This window comes from Giraffa tippelskirchi, chromosome 4, assembly GCF_054371585.1.
Source record: "Giraffa tippelskirchi isolate mGirTip1 chromosome 4, T2T-mGirTip1v1.2.pri, whole genome shotgun sequence".
Classification (NCBI taxonomy): Eukaryota; Metazoa; Chordata; class Mammalia; order Artiodactyla; family Giraffidae; genus Giraffa; species Giraffa tippelskirchi.
Window position 1 is genome coordinate 95,323,626 of NC_137278.1, and position 15,812 is coordinate 95,339,437.

At 46.8% G+C, this 15,812-nt stretch overlaps 1 protein-coding gene and 1 non-coding gene across 7 annotated transcripts in view; one reads left to right on the forward strand and one right to left on the reverse strand.

The window, feature by feature from the left end:
* TBC1D8 (TBC1 domain family member 8) overlaps positions 1-15,812 on the forward strand; it is a 143,417-nt gene continuing 127,605 nt past the window's right edge. For all 6 annotated transcript variants that reach the window (XM_081591517.1, XM_081591521.1, XM_081591519.1 and 3 more), the window contains exon 1: positions 1-239. In XM_081591517.1, coding sequence (XP_081447643.1) covers positions 113-239 — 127 coding nt within the window. In that variant the 5' untranslated portion in view covers positions 1-112. The remainder of the gene's footprint in view (positions 240-15,812) is intronic.
* Positions 4,661-4,767, reverse strand: LOC145504161 (U6 spliceosomal RNA). The gene has a single exon (XR_014052137.1). It is a non-coding gene; the product is annotated as a U6 spliceosomal RNA (small nuclear RNA).

A 15,812-nucleotide genomic window follows, 5' to 3' on the forward strand; every position in this document is an offset into this window, starting at 1 on the left:
GGAGCGCAGGGCGCCCACAGGCTGCGCTCCTCGCCGCCTCCTCCCGATCGGGCTCGGCCCGGCGGCCGGGGCGATGTGAGCCGGGGCCCGCAGGCGCGGCCGGACCGCTGCGATGTGGCTCAAGCCCGAGGAGGTGCTGCTGAAGAACGCTCTGAAGCTCTGGGTGACTCAGAAGAGCAGCTGCTACTTCATCCTGCAGCGGCGCCGCGGGCACGGCGAGGGGGGCGGCCGGCTCACGGGTAAGGGGCGCGCCGCGGCGGGCGGGTGGCCGGGCCCGGACCTCGCTCCCCGCTGGGCCCGCGGCCCCAGTCCCGGGCTGCGTGCGGCGCAGGTGGCGGTTTCTGGGGAGACGCCGGGCTGGGTCGGCCCTGCCTCGGGCATGTTTTCCTTTCTCCTGCGTTTCTCCTGTACGCTCCCGTCGAGGTGGCGGCCGGAGGGACTCTCGGGCTCGTGCATTTCCCCGGGCGGGGCAGGTGCCTTCACCGTCGGGCCCGGGGGCCGCCTGGAGGCCAGGCTTGACTCGGGCAGCCAAGGAGAGATCTGCGCTGGAGCGAGGGCCGCGCCGGGCGAAGCGGGGCCAGGTGACGGCGGGTCCGCCCGGCCATCTGGACTCGCCCGAGGCTCCAAGTGGCGCCGCGGTAGGGACACTTGAACAACCCCCGGCGAGACGAGGCTCGGAGGCTCTGGCAATCTGAGACTGTCGGAGAGATGAACGAGTCGGGCGGGGCGGGCCGCGCACCGTCTGTACGCCCGGAGGAGAAACCCAGGTGGAGCGAATCCCGAGCTCGTGATCCTAGTAGCAAAACCGAGCGGGTCAGCTCCCCACCCCCACCCTTTCGCTTTCTTTCTAGGAATGAAAGGAGGAAAAAAAAAAACAACTCAGGCTTGTAAAATTTATTTACCCCCTCGCCCCCCAATTTAAGGTCCAAAACTCTTTGAAAATCAAGCATTTGGACAGTTTGCATCAGCGAGGACACCTGTTTGAACGGTCAGTGGAGGAATAATAGGAACTTTTCTCAGCTGTATCTAGGGAACCCATTTGGAATTTCAGATTTTGGGATCGAAGTAAAAGGAACCTTAGAGCTTCCCATCTTGTCCCTTCTTATACCCAGGAGGAAACCAGGGCCGGGGAGGGAGTGGTGAAGGGGCCGGGCCTGGGTCCCTGGGCTCCCTGTTGGTGACTCTACTGCCTGCTTATTCTGAGGGAGGCCCTCCAGGCCCTATGGGGGAAATGCGATTGGTACATCCTGAAAGGGCAGAGCCAAATGCCAGGGCTTGCTTTACCCTGCCCATACTTTAGACTGGGGAGGCCTGGAAGCTGGCAGCCAGATTCCTTAGGGAGGGCAGACTTCACTGAGCCTCAAGGAGTCAATAGGAGTTGGTGGGGTTTCTGGTTGGAAGGGGCAGTGGGGTGGTGGTCAGTGGGAACAGGTGGACGGCAGGTGGGCCTGCTCTGGGAACTGTTTGAGGCTCTGAGTAAGGGAATTGGCATGGGAGATCAGAGGTCAAAGGGGTCATTGGTGGGCCCCTGAGCAGCACACTGGCTCTTAGTGCCTGGGCTCTTGGGGAGTGGAGGTGGGTGCTGTCCCGGGGAGGGGGGCTGCTGATCAGAGGCGAAAAGTCTGGAGGAGTGGTCTGTCCCCTCCTCGACCTTTGAGCACAGCGGAGCTTTAATCTTTGGTGTGTTCAGCACATAACCTGGCCTACAAAGGGCCTCCTTTAGTAGAGGGTGAGGACAGAGCCTGAAATAGGAAGCGTGAGGAATATTGGTTCAGCAAGTGTTTGTTAACTTGGTTCCCACACGCTGTCTGTGGGGTGCTCCTTCCCCATGTGGCTGTGTTGGGAAAGACTTCAGGTTATTTGCCATCGGGCAGGGGAGACAGTCCAGACCCAGAGGGCAAACCTTATGGTCCTGTGACTAAGACAGGTTCAGGACAGCTTCCCTTCTGGAGAGCCTGCCTTGTGATTCAGTTGGTCTTGCTGCTCAGTCGTGTCTGACTCTTTGTGACTCCATGGACCCCCGCTAGACTCCTCTGTCTTTCGGATTCCCCGTCTGTCTTAGATGAACTCAAAATGATGCTCCTTCTTCCACTGCATTCCAGCATCAAAGAGTACCTGTACCTTTGGTCTTACTTGGGCTTGACTGTGGTTTTGGCTTGCTGTGAATATGCACAATTTTCTTACTTTTAAACTATTTTTATTTATTTGGCTGTGCCGGGTCTTAGTGGTGGCCTGCAGGATCTTTAGTTGTGGCATGTGGGAACTAGTTCCCCGAGCAGGGATTGAACCTGGGCCTCCTGCATTGGGAGCGCAGAGTCTTAGCTGCTGGACCACCAGGGAAGTCCCCAATTTTCTTATTCTTAAAGGAAGTAAATCAGCTGAAAAAAGGGAAGAAAAATCCCCAGAAAAAGACCCATGACATTTTGCTTTATTTCTCGGAGACTCAGAACCTCTTTCTGGGGCTTCCCAGGTGGCTCAGTGGTAAATAATCTGCCTGCCAATGCAGGAGACGTGGAGTTCGATCCCTGGGTCGGGAAGATCCCCTGGAGGAGGAAATGGCAACCCACTCCAGTATTCTTGACTGGAGAATCCCATGGACAGAGGAGCCTGGCGGGCTACAGACCACAGGGTTGCAAAGAGTCGGATACAACTGAGCACACACAGAACCTCCTTCTAATTGTGAAAGAGTGGTATCCCCTCAGCAACGGGCACCCCACCTTCGGGCATTCAGCTGGGAGCCAATGGCTGTGCCGATTAGGCAACTCCGTTGCCACATCCACCGGTGAGCTGGTCTAACTGGGGCCTTAGGAATGTTGTGAAATCAAGACTGATGTGACACTGGGGCCAGCTCCACGTTGGTATGGTTTTCAGAACCGGCAGACTCCTCATATGGCAATTTTTTTAGCAGTTTATTTCAAAGATTTAAAGCTTAGGCTGAGTTGACTCAAGAAATTAATGGGTGCACATTCTGACTGATTTTTGGGCTCTTCTTTGGAGAGAAGCAAGTAGCAGGTGGTTAAAAGGCTTGGAAATGAAAGGTGGAGGAGCAGTAAAAGGAAGCGTGATGCAGAATTTGAGATTAGGTTGTTGTTGTTGTTGTTCAGTCGCCCAGTTGTGTATGACTTTTTGCAATCCCATGGACTACAGCTTGCCAGGCCTCTCTGTCCCTCACTGTCTCTCAAAGTTTCCCCAAGTTCATGTTCATTGCATCAGTGATGGCATGAGATTAGGTAGCAGAGTCTTAAACATGTGAGGTTCCCATTGGTGTTTTATTTTATTTTATTTTTTTCAGTTGTAATGAAATTTTTATTTTTTTTTATGGTCTGTCCATTGAAAGTAATTTTATTTATTTATTTATGTATTTTTTAATAAATTTATTTATTTTAGTTGGGGGCTAATTACTTTACAATATTGTAGTGGTTTTTGCCATACACTGACATGAATCAGCCCTGGGTTTACATGTGTTCCCCATCCTGAACCCCCTCTCACCTCCCTCCCCATCCCATCCCTCTGGGTCATCCCATTGCCCCAGCCCTGAGCATTTGTCTCATGCATCGAACCTGGAATGGTGTTCTGTTTCACATATGATAATATACAGGTTTCAATGCTGTTCTCTCAGAACATCCCACCCTCACCTTCTCCCTCAGAGTCCATAAGACTGTTCTATGCATCTGTGTCTCTTATTCTGTCTCGCATATAGGGTTATCGTTACCGTCTTTCAAATTCCATATATATGCATTAGTATACTGTATTGTTGTTTTTCTTTCTGGCTTACTTCACTCTGTATAATGGGCTCCAGTTTCATCCATCTCAATAGAACTGATTCAAACGTATTCTTTTTAATGGCTGAGTAATATTCCATTGTGTATATGTACCACAGCTTCCTTATCCATTCATCTGCTGATGGACATCTAGGTTGCTTCCATGTCCTGGCTATTGTAAACAGTGCTGCGATGAACATTGGGGTACACGCGTCTCTTTCAATTCTGGTTTCCTCGGTGTGTATGCCCAGCAGTGGGATTGCTGGGTCGTATGGCATTTCTATTCCCAGTTTTTTAAGGAATCTCCACACTGTTCTCCATAGTGGCTGTACTAGTTTGTATTCCCACCAACAGTGTAAGAGGGTTCCCTTTTCTCCACCCCCTCTCCAGCATTTATTGCTTGTAGACTTTTGGATAGCAGCCATTCTGACTGGTGTGAAATGATACCTCATTGTGGTTTTGATTTGCATTTCTCTAATAATGAGTGATGTTGAGCATCATTTCATGTGTTTGTTAGCCATCTGTATGTCTTCTTTGGAGAAATGTCTGTTTAGTTCTTTGGCCCATTTTTTGATTGGGTCGTTTATTTTTCTAGAATTGAGCTGCAGGAGTTGCTTGTATATTTTTGAGATTAATTGTTTGTTGCTTCATTTGCTATTATTTTCTCCCATTCTGAAGGGTGTCTTTTCACCTTGCTTATAGTTTCCTTTGTTGTGCAAAAGCTTTTAATTTTAATTAGGTCCCATTTGTTTATTTTTGCTTTTATTTCCAATATTCTGGGAGGTGGGTCATGGAGGATCCTGCTGTGATTTGTGTCGGGGAGTGTTTTGCCTATGTTTTCCTCTAGGAGTTTTATAGTTTCTGGTCTTACGTTTAGATCTTTAATCCATTTTGAGTTTAAAAATATGGAACGCTTCACGAATTTGCGTGTCATCCTTGCGCAGGGGCCATGCTAATCTTCTCTGTATCGTTCCAATTTTAGTATATGTGCTGCCGAAGCGAGCACCCCATTGGTGTTTTAAAGTAATCTGACATGTTGAAAGCTTGCCCACCGTCAGAAAGAGGAGGTTTTGTTTCATTGAGGATTGTAATTCATCCTCCGACTTAATGCACATCCCTATGCACATCTCATTTTATTTTCTCCATAGCCCTTTCTCACTTTTCTTTCTTTCTTTTTTAAAGTAGTTTTTATTGTTTTTTGGTCACACCGTGTGGCATGTGATCTTGATTCCCCAACCAGGAATCGAATTTGTGCTCCCTGCGTTGAAAGCTCAGAGTCTTAACCACTGGACCACCGGGGAAGTCCTTCACTTTCTGATATCCGTCGCACTTATGTGTTTTGTTCATGGTTTCCCCTACTAGAGTGTCTGTTCTGTGAGGGCAGGCATTTTACCCATGGTGGTGCCTAGGACATAGCATAGGGTCAGTTAACATTTGTAGGATGAATAGATGGATGAGTCCACGCGTGAATGATCGAGCGCACATTTTTCTCCAAAGCTAGGTGGGTGTGAAGGCCTAGCTTTCAGACTGAGCCTGAGCTGACCACATGGGACAGGAAGCATACCCTCTCTGTCTTTTGCTTTCTGTGTATCTGCAGGCTGACCACCAGGAAGCTGGGGGGAGTGGGTGGGAATTGAAACCTATTTTTGTGCCTCCTTGCTTCGAGGGCCAGCCTCTTAGGTGGCTTCTATTGCCAGCCTCAGGCACCTGTCTTGAGAAGATCCCAAGCCGGTGAGGAGGGTTGGGTGTGGCGGTGGAAGGCAGTGACCTTCACCTCCAGTTCGAACTTAGTGACTGAACACAGTATTTTGAGATGTTTCCAAAACTCCCCTGACAGTGATTCTTGCTGCCCTGGAAAGGAGGAAGTTATACAGTGTTTCCTTGGACACAATCTCCAGCCAGGGGGAATATTTCTTATAAAAGTGCAGTCAGCCCTGGGAGAACAGAGTGGAGGCACTTAGCCTTTGGAAGTGGTGGGCAGAAGGACACCAGCATCACTTCCCCCTCCCTGCCGGGTTCTCTGATGCACTTGCAATGAGCCACATAAATGGAACTTTAAAGACCAAGTATCACCACCCATATGTGCCCCTCTTAAGGGCACATTTATTTTTCAGTGTTTTATTTTGTGCATTCCTGTATGATCTTGAAGTTCTTTCCCCAAAGAGGCCGGCACTTTAAAAGTTATCATTTGAATCCCATACTGATGTTTTCTACTTTTCAGGGTGTTTCCCTCCGGCCCTTGTTCCTGTCACCGTACTTGGAGCAGTTATGGGCTAACCAATTTCCTAACAGTTAGGGACACGGGAGGAAGTATGGGCTGGGAGTGGAAAACAGGGTTTGGAGTCAAGATAAGTCTGTTGGGTACAAATCTGGGCTAGTTTATTTGGTTTCTTTGAGCCTTTGTTATAACTCTGCCTTAAGGCAGGGACAGAAAGGGACTTTAGAGGGTTAGAAACTGTTTTCCACCTTGACTATCCCATCTTACATTCCCATCAGCAGTGTGAAAGGCTTCTGATTATAATAAGGGTTAGAATGAAAATAAACATTATACAGCAAGGGCTTAGTTGTGCTCGTCACCTAGTAGTTTTAAAGAAAAAAAGCAAAGTAACATTTAAAAAGTCAAATAACAGGAAGGCTTTTTAGAACAAAAGTGTTGCCAAAAAAGTTAGTTGCATTGTACTGAAGGATGTGAGAAACAGTCACTTATCCATTACTGCAATATTTACTAAGTGTAATTAGAAGAGGAGCTATTTTTTGTTTATTTAATTTTTAAAAATCTTCACATTTATTCCTTTAGTTTTGTTTTTGGCTGCGCTGGATCTTTGTTGCTATGCGCAGGCTTTCTCTAGTTACAGAGAGCGGGGGCTGTTCTTTGCTGCAGTGGCTTCTCTTGTTGGGAGCACGGGCTCTAGGGCACACAGTCTTTAACAGTTGTGGCTCTTGGGCTCTAGAGCACAGGCTCAGTAGGTGCAGCGTAGGGGCTTAATTGCCCCATGGCACATAGAATCTTCCTGGGCCAGGGATCGAACTGGAGTCACTTGTATCAGCAGGCGGATTCTTATCCACTGCGCCACAAGGGAAGTCCAGAAGATGAAATATTTAAATAGCAATTTGTGCCAGCAGGATTTGGGTACGGGGGGTCTTGGACCACCTCAAATGCTAGTTAATAAAGGGAACTGAGTGTGAGTGGCCAGCTGTGGCCAGGGTGAATTGTCTACTGCCTTCAGGACAGTGCCCACGATGGGGGGAGTTTCATCTAGGGACTTCTGTGGAAGGTTCTGAGGCTTGCTCAGATGACTGTTGCATGGCTGGAATGGTGAAGCCCAGCACCGCTGTGGCCTTTCTCGACTAGTCTGTCTGACATCAGCAGGAGTCCTGCTCAGGCTGCCGAAGCTGGTGGATTACTTCCCCGCCACCGACAGAAAGGCCTTTCGGCTCCACAGGGCTGCTGTTGCGTGGTGTGGTGCGTGCTCCCCAGATACTGGCCCTAGAGTCTTACATGCTTTGGTTTTGTTTTTCCAAAGCAGGACAAGGAAGAAATCACAAACAAAGGAAGTACTTTGATTCCAGGAGCCTAAATCGGAAGGTTCATATAAGTAAAATAACGGGCATATCTCTAAGCACTGATAAGCCATTACCAAAAGCTCTGGGGTCCCCAACAGATGCGTTTAATGAGAACATAACAAGGGCCATGCATTTGAAATTGGATAATCAAACAAGGCCCAGTTCGGGTCACTCTAGGAAATAATATGAGGTACAAATGTGTGGATGGCGGAATGGTGGACGCTATTTCAGCCTAATTGGGGTTCTTTAGGAAGAGCTGAAAATGAGAGGCTTGGAGCATTTGAAGAATTCATTTGCTCCCTGTGAAGGGTTAGGATTTCATGATCTTGACTCCACATTCTGGCAGTGCTGGATAAGGGAGGGATTTATTTAAAATGAAAGTAGTAAGTCTGATCATATTTCCAGCACAGATGTCCCCCCTTTCATTTTGTAAAACTTTAATCTATCAAAGAGCAGGCTTCCCAGGTGGCTCAGTGGTGAAGAATCCGCCTGCCAATGCGGGAGACCTGGGTTCGACCCCTGGGCTGGGAAGATCCCCTGGAGAAGGAAATGGCAACCCACTCCAGTATTCTTGCCTGGGAAATCCCAAGGACAGAGGGGCCTGGTGGGCTACAGTCCATGGGGTTGCAAAGAGTCAGACACAACTGAGTGACTGAAAAACAACAGCAACAACAAAATTAAAGAGCAGCCCTAGCAAATTTTCACAGCTCCTGGGGTTTGATGAACTACCCCTGCACGACCTCTAAGGCTCTATCTCCTCCGCCTTCTGCTCTTGAACAAAAGACCCTCCAGCATGTAGGTCACTTTCCTCTCCTTGGGTCTTCACAGACTGTGCCCTCTGCCTGGGTTCTCCCACCTCCTCTTGTAGTCTCAGCTTGAACTCCATTGCCTAGAGGTGGGGCCCCCACCCCCATCTTGTCCTGCCCTGCCCTCTACCTTTTTTTTTTTCTTTTTTAAAGAAAGTGTTTGTTTTATTTTTGGCTGTGCTAGGTCTTTGTTACTGTGTGTGGGCTTTCTCTGATTGCAGCAATCTTGGGGGCTACTCTCTAGGTATGGTGTGCAAGCTTCTCATTGTGGTGGCTTCTCTTGTTGCAGAGCATGGACTCGAGGTGCCTCAGTAGTTGCAGTGCATGGGCTTAATTGCCTCGAGGTATGTGGAATCTTCTTGGACCAGGGATTGAACCCATGCCCCCATGCATTAGCAGTCAGATTCTTAACCACTGGACCATCAGGGAAGTCCCCCTTCACTTTTGCTGTATAACACTGACTGCTGTTTGTTACAACGTGGCTCTTTGAGGCTTTATCTGTTTCGAGCAAAGCAGACCTTGAGCTCCTGAAGGAAGGTCCCTGGTTCGCCACCAGCATTGGAATCCTTGCTGTCAATGGAGCACTCTTGATGCATATTTAGTGAATCCACGGATGCCCAAGTCAAATCGATAGCTGTGAGCCTTTGAGGTTGAGAAATGTTTTTCGTCATCCTGAACATGGAAATTAAGCAGAAAATAGGAATAGATAATACAGAGAGTTGTTACTGCTATTTCTCATGCCCGCGTGCATGATGGTAAGGATTGGCGGTAGCTTGTCAGCCGTGCCAGCCCAGCTGTGAGAACTCCCTGGTGGTAACCTCTACAGAAATGAAGACCCAGAAGGATTTTCCCAGCACGTCACCAGCCAGCTCACACAGCTCTACGAGTCTGAGTCATTAATATTCTTGAACATTTGGTAGGTGTGTTGTAACCACTAGATTTATTATTTCTCTGCTTCCTTTTTTTTTTCAACTTAAAAAAAAAAGGGAAAGAGAAATCAACAGCAAAATAAACAGTCCCCAGTAAGATCTCCTTGGGCTTCCCTGGTGGCTCAGTGGTAAAGAGCCCTCCTGCCAATGCAAAAGACATGGGTTCGATCTCTGGGTCAGGAAGATTCCTTGGAGAAGGAAACAGCAACCCATTCCGGTATTCTTGCCTGGGAAATCCCATGGACAGAGAAGCCTGGTGGGCTACAGGCCAAGGGGTTGCTTAAGAGTCGTACATGACTTAGCGACTAAATAACAAAAATAAGATCTCTGAAGGAAAAGGTATCATATTTTGTGATTAGTTATATTCTCAGCAAGTGAATAGTTACTAGTAGAGAATGGAAATTCAAATATAATGGGATGATAGTTTGCCTGAAGTTTTAAAATAGAAATCTTTTGTGTGCATAGGAGTATATAATGCAAGTGTGAAGTATAAGTAACACAATAGCCACCAGCTATTGCTAAAAAAAATAGAGTATTTCCTGTGCTTGAGAGATCCCTTGTGTGTTTTTCTGATTGTATTTCCCTCTCTCCCTTGTGGGCACTAATATACTGAATTATGTGTTAGTACTGCCCATGCTTTTATAGTTTTGACACTTTTATATGTATCCGTCATCTATACACTGTTGCTACATTACATTTTTTCCACTCAGCTGAAGCATGGTAATTAGTCACTTTAAAAAAAATCATCTATGCATTGTTTAGTTTTGTGTGTTTTTTAAAAAAATTATTTATTTATGGCTCTGTCTTGGCATGGGGGATTTTAGTTCCCTTAACAGGGATTGAACCTCTGACCTTGCAGTGGAAGTGCAGAGTCCTAACCACCAGACCACCAAGGAAGTCCCTGTATGTATTTTTTAAAATGCTCTACAAGGGGAGTCATACTTTATTTTTCTGAAGCTTGTTTTTCTGCAACCCCCCCCAACGTTATTGTTACAGTTTTACATGTATAGTTAAGCTTCCAGTACTCTTGCCTGGAAAATCCCATGGATGGAGGAGCCTGGTAGGTTGCAGTCCATGGGGCTAGGAGTTGGACACGACTGAGCAACTTCCCTTTCACTTTTCACTTTCATGCATTGGAGAAGGAAATGGCAACCCACTCCAGTGTCCTTGCCTGGAGAATCCCAGGGACAGGGGAGCCTGGTGGGCTGTCGTCTGTGGGGTCGCACAGAGTTGGACACGATTGAAGCGAGTTAGCAGCGGCAGCAGCAACACTGAACCATGCTGATGTCTGGTTCAGTAGCTGTATTCATTCATTTTCCCTGATGAGTAGTAACCCATTGAATAAATATGCCATTATTGATTGATTTATTCATTAATTCTACTGTCTGTTGATATTTGGGTTTCTAGTTGTTGTTTTGCTATTACAAATAGTGCTGCTGTGAACATTGGCAGAGATGTGATTTTTTGTGAATCTAGTAGGTATTAAAATAGTGTCTGAGAACCACAGAGGTGGTATTTCCTTCATAGGAATAAGAATCTTTTTATGTGTTTATTAATTACTTGTCCTGCCTTTTGATAAAGGTTTGTGTCGTAGGAGCTGTGTGTGCATGCACGTGTCTGTATGTGTTCTGTATTCTTTTTCAATTATATGTATTGAAAAAATCTCTCTATGCCTAGGCTTTTTTCATTATGGGTCTTTTGAAGAACCAAAGTTCTTAAAAAAAATTTTTTTTATTCTTTAATTTATTATTTTATTTTTTCATTGGAACATAATTGCTTTACAATGTTGTGTTAGTTTCTGCTGTACAACGAGGTGAACCAGCTCTATGGATATATATATCCCCTCCCTCTTGGACCTCCCTCCCACCCCTGCCCCTCTAGGTCATCACAGAGCACTGAGCTGAGCTCCCTTTGCTATACAGTAGCTTCCCACTAGCTTTTAACATTCTTAATCTTCACGCAGCCAGTACCATTCTTTCCCTGTAATAGTTTATGCTTTTTGTTACTTGTTAAGAAGAAATCCTTGGAAAGGACTGTCCAGGATGACAGTGAAGAGAAATCCTGAGATGAGAATCCCATCCTTGGTCCAGTTTGAAGCAGGGCAGAGGCTCCAGGACAACTCCTAGAAGAGAAACTGATGGAGCGGGGCATGTATGTGTGCTCAGTTGCTCAGTCATGACTGACTCTGTGACCTCATGGACTGTGTAGCCCATGAGGCTCCTCTGTCCATGGGATTTCTCAGGCAAGAATACTGGAGTGGGTTGCCATTCCCTTCTCCAGGGAATCTTCCCAACCCAGGGTATGAACCTGCGTCTCCTGCGTTGGAAGGTGGATTCTTAACCACTGAGCCACCAGGGAAGCCCCAATAGAGCATTGCTATTGAAGGCTCTATTGCTCTATTGCTATTTCAACGTTCAGAAAACTAAGATCATGGCATCTGGTCCCATCGCTTCATGGGAAATAGATGGGGAAACAGTGGAAACAGTGTCAGACTTTATTTTTGGGGGCTCCAGAATCACTGCTGATGGTGACTGCAGCCATGAAATTAAAAGACGCTTATTCCTTGGAAGAAAGGTTATGGCCAACCTAGATAGCATATTTAAAAGCAGAGACATTACTTTACCAACAAAAGTCCGTCTAGTCAAGGCTATGGTTTTTCCAGTGGTCATGTATGGATGTGAGAGCTGGACGGTGAAGAAAGCTGAGCACCGAAGAATTGATGCTTTTGAACTGTGGTGTTGGAGAAGACTCTTGAGAGTCCCTTGGACTGCAAGGAGATCCAATCAATCCATCCTAAAAGAGATCAATCCTGGGTGTTCATTGGAAAAACTGATGTTGAAGCTGAAACTCCAATACTTTGGCCATCTCATGCGAAGGGTTGACCCATTGGAAAAGACCCTAATGCTGGGTAGGATTGGGGGCAGGAGGAGAAGGGGACAACAGAGGATGAGATGGTTGGATGGCATCACTGACTCAATGGACATGGGTTTGGGTAGACTCCGGGAGTTGGTGATAGACAGAGAGGCCTGGCATGCTGCAATTCATGGGATCGCAAAGAGTGGGACACGACTGAGTGACTGAACTGAACTGAACTGATTGAAGGAAGATCTGCTCACCAGGGATGAGCTTGTGGGTGAATTCTTGACACACAGAAAACTGAATCAGCCAAGAATCCCAGGACTGTTGTCAGTTCCAGGGAAAATATAAAGCTGTGTAGTGTAGGAAATGGAGAAGGCAATGGCACCCCACTTCAGTACTCTTGCCTGGAAAATCCCATGGACGGAGGAGCCTGGTAGGCTGCAGTCCATGGGGTTGCAAAGAGTCGGACATGACTGAGCGACTTCACTTTCACTTTTCACTTTCATGCATTGGAGGAGGAAATGGCAACCCACTCCAGTGTTCTTGCCTGGATAATCCCAAGGACAAGGGAGCCTGGTGGGCTGCCGTCTATGAGGTCGCACAGGGTCGGACACGACTGAAGCGACTTAGCAGCAGTAGCAGCAGTGTAGGAAAGGTTTGATCCTTTTACTACAAAACTCAGCTCTTGGTAACATTTCAGTAATGTAAATGTTTCAGTTGTCTTTACAATAATGTAAGTATCCGCTGGTGATCTAACCCAGGCTGTTGCCTAACTGAGTGAATGGCAGGTGGGGGTGCTGAGAGAACGGGGAGCTGTTAATACATACTTTGTTTCTGAAAGTTGCCAGCCGGTGCCCACAGGGAAAATGATAGTAGTGGTACCCGCATGGTAACCGCATGTTCCTTGAAGAAGTGGAAGTAGATGGGAAAAGAGCCCATAAAGAGTTGGGAGTAAAAAAAAAAAAAAGAGTAAAAAAAAAAAAGAGTTGGGAGTAGTTGCTCTCTGGGAGCTGGGAAGTGGGAGCAGGGAGGGGTTGAGGGGCCTGCTGGGTTCTCGTGAGCCTTGTGCAATTAGATGTTTCTTTCCACGCGTGTGTATACTGGATAAAAGACAGAATGGAAGCTTTCGGAGAGCTTGGCATTTTTTCTGGCTAGGAGGATCAGGAGAGGCATTGAAACAGTGTAGCCTGAGTGCCTCATAGGCCATGATTCCTGGACCACCAGTACTTCAGACATTTGTCCTCTCAGTAAACTATATTTAGCCTTCAAAGTGTCTTGGATATGTGGGGTATGTCAGTTTCACAGAGGCTTAAAACTTGTTTTCAGAAATGGATCTAATTTAGCCAGGTACTTTTTTTTTCTTCCTTTCTAGTTTTCCCTTTCTATTTTTAAAAAAATATATAAATTTTAAAATTTATTTTTGGCTGTGCTGTGCCTTTGCTGCTACTTGCAGGCTTTCTCTAGTTGTGGTGAGCAAGGACTACTCTTCATTGCGGTGCCTGGGCTTGTTGCAGAGCACGGGCTCCGGGGCTCAGGGCTTCAGTGTTTGCGGCTTCCGGGCTCTAGAGCACAGGCTCAGTAGCTGTGGTGCACGGGCTTAGTTGCTCTGCAGCATATGAGATATTCTCAGACCAGGAATTGAACCTGTGTCTCCTGCATTGGCAGGCAGATCTTTCATTTGAAATTAAAATATATCTATTGTGGATTTGTTTTCCTCTAGAGGAGAAATCAGTTTAGAATTTGACATTTATAATATGTGTATCATTTTTGCCCCTTCCCTAGCCTCAGACCTAGGGTGCTATAATTGGATCCCATCCCTCCTGAGGTCTCAGATTCTCTGCCTGAAAAGCAGTGATAATAATTATAATAACGAAAATAGTTATTGGTTGGTAGAAGTGTTTATACTTTGAACTCTCATATTTTACAGTCATGTTGGCAAAATCCATTTAATTATTTGTGTGTCAAGACGAAGGAAAAGCCAAGAGAATACTGCAACACTGCCAGGCCCTGTGTTCTTATGACACATATGGTCGAGGGGTGGAGATACTAGTGGGAAGGGGGCAGTATTAAACCATGAAATACAGAATTATCAAGGGTGGTCACTGCAGGGGGAGTGAGAGGGAATAATAACAGGGAAGCTCATTTAGGTTGGGGTGTCAGGGAACTTTTCTCTGAGGACATGTAAACTTAGCTGAGACCTGCAGGTGTATAGGATGGTATTAACCTACTCTTGCATGTCCAAGAGTCCTGTGGCTCCCAAGAGCCTGCTTTGGACAAATTAGGTTTGATGAGCTGTGAGCTGTCCAGTAAGGCCTGTGGAGCAACTGTTTGGGCACCAGAGACCAGTTTTGTTGGAAGACAGTTTTTCCTCAAACCAGGGGGTGATGGTTTTGGGATGATTCAAGCCCATTACGTTTAATGTGCATTTTATTTCTATTATTATTACATCCGCAATACCTCAGATGTGCTTCCCTGGGTGGCTTAGACGGTTAAGAATCTACCTGCAACGCGGAAGACCCGACTTCAATCCCTAGGTTTGGAAGATCCCCTGGAGGAGGAGATGGCTACCCACTCCAGTATTCTTGCCTGGAGAATCCCGTGGACAGAGGAGCCTGGTGGGCTGCAGTCCATGGGGTCGCAAAGAGTCAGACATGGCTGAGTTAACAACACTTAACACCTCAGATGTAGAGGTGTTTTGATTAGGAAGTGTGGTCGCATTCTGAAAATGGGATGGGCCTTAGTGATGCCAGGTTTGGAAGGACTTCTGGAATTTCTCACTTGAAAAGTAACATTTGCATGACAGAAACACTCTGTAAAAAATAAATAAAAGGCAGAAAAGGATAGCACAGGAACATAGAGCAAATGGGCTGTGAGTTTCTATTATGTTGCTGTGTTGCTGTCGTGGGCTTCCCTGATGGGTCAGCGGGTCAAGAATCCACCTGCAATGCAGGAGACACAGGCGATATAGGTTTGATCTCTGGGTTGGGAAGATCCCCTGGAGAGGGAAAGGGGCAATCCACTCCAGTATTCTTGCCTGGGAAATGCCATGGACAGAGGAGCCTGGCAGGCTGAAGTCCAAGGGGTCACAAAGAGTTGCTATTATAATTAAAAATAAACGTAAAATGTAAGATTGCTTTCAGAATATATAGCTTATGATCTCTCATCTATCAAGGATTCAATCACAGGAAGAATTTGGCTGGAGAGACTAGAATTGGGTAAATCCAATGTGGCAAAGTTGTGTGCTTTGTGGATGTGTGTGTACATACGCATGCCTGTGTGTTTTTGTTTTAAGTGGACATTGTTTCATCCCAGTACAGTAGAGCTCTCAATGTTTGGATTAGGTTCCAAAATCAACATGGAAGACAGAAATTGCTTGTGGTAAAACTTACCCTTGAAATCAGCAAGGTCACCTGTCTTGATAATCTGCTTCTGGTACAAAGAGTTCCTGTGGGGGGGGCAGGGAGGGGGGAAGTGGGGAGTTCTCAGTGGAGCTGGGAGATTCCAGCTGCCCAGGGAGCTCAAATTGGCCAGTGCAGGTGGTTGAGGTTTGTTTTTTTTTTTTTAATATTTATTTATTTGGCTATGCTGGGTCTTCCTTTAGGCACGCAGGATCTTCATTTGCACCATGTGAACTCTTAGTTGCAGAATGTGGGATCTTGTTCCCTGACCAGGGATTGAACTAGACCCCCTGCTTTGGAAGCTCAGAGTCTTAGCCACTGGACCACCGGGGAAGCCCAGGTGGTTGAATCTGGTAAGTTACCCATGAGATTGGTGTCTGTGTACCACCATCCACTGGTTTAAGTAGAACCTCTGAGTCAGCTCTGCGGGCAGGTGAGGGCAGTAGACATAGGGTCTGCCTGGGACGCAGGAGACCCGGGTTTGATCCCTGGGTC